General features: G+C 36.0%; 1 protein-coding gene across 1 annotated transcript in view; it reads right to left on the bottom strand.

Annotated features, from left to right (window-relative positions):
• The window catches only part of LOC122243693 (myosin heavy chain, muscle), a 13,898-nt gene that overhangs the window by 1,774 nt on the left and 9,624 nt on the right, over nt 1–2,500 (bottom strand). Inside the window, 3 exon segments of the mRNA XM_086536703.1 lie at nt 101–126; nt 244–555; nt 1,877–2,500. The exon segment at nt 1,877–2,500 is cut by the window's right edge and continues 263 nt beyond it. Of these exon segments, the coding sequence (XP_086392829.1) occupies nt 101–126; nt 244–555; nt 1,877–2,500 (962 nt within the window).

Below are 2,500 nucleotides of genomic sequence, written 5' to 3'. Positions count from 1 at the left end.
CTCAAATGCGAGAGAAAAAAACTCGTGTTCTCACTCTCCACCCTCTTCTCCCCACCCTTCCATTCTTCCTTCCCCTCCCCTCTCCCCTCCCCTCTGCGACGAACAGCATCCAAATGTTCTAGATTCCCTCGCCTCACTTCATTCCTTTCCCTCTCTCCCCTTCTCCTCCCCTTCTTTCCCCCCCCCCACCGTCCCCCCCTTTGCTCCCTTCCCCCCCTGCCCGCCCTCCATTCCCTCCCCCCCTCCTCGTACATGGCCTTGATGCGGAAGTGCTCGGTGGAATACTGGCGACATTCCTTCTGAGATGCATCCAGTTCCACGGCAAGATCGTCAACCTTCACCTTCCATTCATTGACAACCCTATCAAAGTTCTTTTGCTTCTTTTCGGCAGCAATGGCCAGACCCTGAGCACGCTCCACCTGGAGTTGCATCTCCTCAATATCTGATTGAACGCGTCCCTTAGCCTTTTCCATCTGTAGATTCTTAACATTGAGTTGTTCAATCTGCAACTCAGCTTCCTCGAGACGAGCAGCAAGCTTGAGGCGGGCGGCCTCTCCTCCTCCCCCCTTCCCTCTCTTTTCCCCCCTTTTCCTTCCTTTCCCTTTCCCCCTTTTCCTCCCTTTCCCTCCCCTCTTCCCCTCCTTTCCCCTCTCTTCCTTCCTTCCCTCCTCTCCTCTTCTTTTTTTTTCCCTTTTTTTTTTTTTTTTTTTTTTTAAATAATTTTTATTTTAAATTTTAAAAATTTTATTTAAAAAAAAAAAAAAAAAAAAAAAAAAAAAAAAAAAAAAAAAAAAAAAAAAAAAAAAAAAAAAAAAAAAAAAAAAAAAAAAAAAAAAAAAAAAAGAATAAAAAAAAAAAAAAAAAAAAAAAACAAAAAAAAAAAAAAAAAAAAAAAAAAAAAAAAAAAAAAAAAAAAAAAAAAAAAAAAAAAATAAAAAAAAAAAAAAAAAAAAAAAAAAAAAAAAAAAAAAAAAAAAAAAAAAAAAAAAAAAAAAAAAAATCAAAACCAAAAAAAGGAAAAAAAAAAAAAAAAAAAACTAACCTAAAAAAAAAAAAAAAAAAAAAAAAAAAAAAAAAAAAAAAAAAAAAAAAAAAAAAAAAAAAAAAAAAAAAAAAAAAAAAAAAAAAAAAAAAAAAAAAAAAAAAAAAAAAAAAAAAAAAAAAAAAAAAAAAAAAAAAAAAATAAAAAAAAAAAAAAAAAAAAAAAAAAAAAAAAAAAAAAAAAAAAAAAAAAAAAAAAAAAAAAAAAAAAAAAAAAAGAAAAAAAAAAAAAAAAAAAAAAAAAAAAACCCCCCCCCCCCCCCCCCCCCCCCCCCCCCCCCCCCCCCCCCCCCCCCCCCCCCCCCCCCCCCCCCCCCCCCCCCCCCCCCCCCCCCCCCCCCCCCCCCCCCCCCCCCCCCCCCCCCCCCCCCCCCCCCCCCCCCGATATATATATATATATATATATATATATATATATATATATATATATATATATATATATATATATTATATATATATATGTATATATATATATATATATATATATATATATATATATATATATATATATATATATATATATATATAGAGAGAGAGAGAGAGAGAGAGAGAGAGAGAGAGAGAGAAAGCATCTGTATATATATACTTGAATATATATACAGTATGTATATATATATATATATGCATATATATATGTATATGTATATATACATACATACACATACATATATAAATATAAATATATATATATATATATATATAGACACACACAAACACAAAGATAGTTATTTTGATAAACCTGACAGTTCGCACACCACACGGAGGTGCAAATAAACACTGTGAGATATATGCACAAATTCAAGTAAGTTATTGGTTATATTCACATAAGACTTACCTGGCCTTCATCTTCGTGAGATGATCTATTTGTTCCGTCATCTCAGCAACGGCGTCATTGTGCTTCTTGCGAAGGCCAGCAAATGCTGACTCATGCTGAATATTGGATTCCTCGAGATCCCGTCGAAGCTTGGCCAATTCTGATTCGCGCTTCTTGTTAAGCTCAGCCTGGGCGTTGGTAGCACCGCCAGCCTCGTCCAAACGCTCATTGAGATCGCCCAGCTCACGAGCAAGCATTCCCTTGCTCTTTTCTGCCTTGGCTCTGGCTTGACGCTCATGCTCGACTTCAGACTCTAGTTCTTCAATACGAGACTGCAGTTCCTTGATAGATTTTTGCACTTTAGAAACGAAAATTTGTTCTTCTTCAAGTTTACAAGCAAGGGAACTAATTTCCTTGTCTTTCCGTTGGATATTTTGTTCCACATCCTTATATCTATTTTCTAGGTCGGCCACGTTCTCCTGAGTCAGTTTCAGGTCACCTTCAACCTTCCTCTTTGATCTTTCAACTTCAGCGCGAAGCTTCTTCTCGCGCTCGACCGAACTTTCAAGTTCATCAAGTGTCTGTTCAAGCTTCGACTTGACCTTATTAAGATGGTTGGCCTTATCTTCAATGGACTGAAGATCC

This window comes from Penaeus japonicus, unplaced genomic scaffold (genome assembly GCF_977035675.1).
Source record: "Penaeus japonicus unplaced genomic scaffold, GWHDUDI00000001_assembly GWHDUDI00000005, whole genome shotgun sequence".
NCBI classification, from domain to species: Eukaryota; Metazoa; Arthropoda; class Malacostraca; order Decapoda; family Penaeidae; genus Penaeus; species Penaeus japonicus.
This window is presented reverse-complemented; position numbering and strand designations above follow the sequence as displayed.